The sequence below is a fragment of a genome, unplaced genomic scaffold, assembly GCF_019419815.1.
Source record: "Pyrus x bretschneideri cultivar Hongxiangsu unplaced genomic scaffold, Pyrus_bretschneideri_v1 Contig58, whole genome shotgun sequence".
Classification (NCBI taxonomy): domain Eukaryota; kingdom Viridiplantae; phylum Streptophyta; class Magnoliopsida; order Rosales; family Rosaceae; genus Pyrus; species Pyrus x bretschneideri.
This window is the reverse complement of record NW_025999796.1, coordinates 172,863-174,721: the sequence shown is the minus strand read 5'-3', so window position 1 is coordinate 174,721 and position 1,859 is coordinate 172,863. Positions and strand designations below refer to the sequence as shown.

The window sequence follows — 1,859 nt, the reverse complement described above, 5'->3', positions numbered from 1 at the left end:
TTCAACCCTAGGCTAACTTTCAATTCACCAAACTTTGAACACCAAATTTTCAATTCACCAACCGTTGAACACCACACTTTCAACTTTCACCAACTATATAAACACCAAACTTTCAACCAACCATTCACCACCAAACTTTCAGAAATCATCCTCTATATAAACATATGTCCAATATTTGTTGATCACACAACCTTTCAACCTTCAATCATCCTTTATATTCACCCATTTTCAACTTTCAAAGAGTTTTTGTTTCCTAAAAATCCTCAATATCTCATCAATGGGTGATAGAAGAAGGCATAGTATGGCAATGCAGATGGCACAATACCAAGCAAGGATGGAGATTGAGGATGCAGAATTGTTCAATGCTGAAGTTGAACTATTCAACTCGTTTATGCAATCTGAGCACAATGGCGAATCTAGCCATCGTGGTTCTGTCACGGGGCGTTCATATGTGCAGCGTGATAGAGAAGAGTGTCATGATCGAATGATGAAAGATTATTTCATCGAGCGTCCGAGATTTCATGCTCATGATTTTCGGAGGCGGTTTCGGATGAGGAGAGAGCTTTTTGAAAACATCTTGAATGCAGTTGTCAATCATGACCAATACTTTGAACGGAGGGTAGATGCCACCGGCCGACAAGGTCTATCACCTCATCAGAAGCTCACATCTGCTTTTCGCATGCTAGGTAATGGATGCTCTGCAGACTCAACTGACGAGTATTGCCGCCTTGCAGAAAGTACTGCTATTGAGAACCTGAAGCGCTTCTGTAAGGCAATTGAAGGCATATATGGAGCCACATACCTCCGCAACCCAAATCGTGCAGACTTGAAGAGGCTTCTACGCAAGGCAGAAAAAAGAGGCTTCCCTGGCATGATAGGAAGTCTCGATTGTATGCATTGGGAGTGGAAGAATTGTCCTACTGGTTGGGCTGGCCAATTCAAGAGCCGTCATGACAAGCCAACCATCGTGCTCGAGGCTGTGGCGTCTTACGACACATGGATTTGGCATGCTTTCTTCGGCGCTCCTGGATCAAACAACGATATCAACGTTCTTTGGTCTTCTCCTTTATTCGATAATGTTGTCAATGGATGGGCACCAGAATTTCGGTACAAGGTAAATGGTAATAGGTATGAGCTAGGTTACTACCTAACTGATGGTATTTATCCTAGTTGGTCTACTTTTGTCAAAAGTTTTTCTCATCCTGATAATGCAAAGAAGAAATTATATTCGCAGAGGCAAGAGTCTTACAGGAAGGATGTGGAGAGAGCGTTTGGGATTCTACAAGCTCGATGGGCCATTGTTAGAGGGCCTGCACGATTTTGGCAGTCCGAAGACCTCCATTCAATCATGATGACGTGCATAATTTTGCACAATATGATTGTGGAAGATGAGTACATTGAAATTGAAGAAGATTCAGACGAAGATGTGGATGATGACCAACCAACACATGCAAGAGCTATTGCAAGAGATGTTGAATATCTCGCTCCAACCACATATGAGACCCGACAGGATAGGGTCACCTTGAGTGAGTATATGAGACGTTTAAATAGAATTCAAGCTCCTCAATGTCATGACACACTCCGTAAAGATTTGGTTGAGCATGTATGGCGCCGAGAAGGTGAACGTTGATGATGTTGGTTATGCATTTATGTAATAATTTTAAGTGTACTATGTTGTTATTTTCTAGTAATAAATTTAAGTGTCTTTTTGTGCAAAGTATTTTGTCTAGTACGTTGGATAAATGATAAAATGGAGGTTGAATTATTGAAGGCATCTATTCTACATCAAAGTGGGGAATAATAAGACATAAATTATTGGATAATTAATAAGACATAAATTATAATTCACAAACCACAAT

The 1,859-nt window shown here is 40.7% G+C and overlaps 1 protein-coding gene across 1 annotated transcript; it reads left to right on the top strand.

The window, feature by feature from the left end:
• The first annotated feature begins 277 nt into the window (after positions 1-277).
• On the top strand, positions 278-1,352 carry LOC103939130. The gene is made up of 2 exons (XM_048571267.1): positions 278-1,128; positions 1,235-1,352. Exons 1-2 carry the CDS (start codon positions 278-280, stop codon positions 1,350-1,352), a joined length of 969 nt encoding a protein of 322 aa, XP_048427224.1.
• The last annotated feature ends 507 nt before the right edge of the window (positions 1,353-1,859 follow it).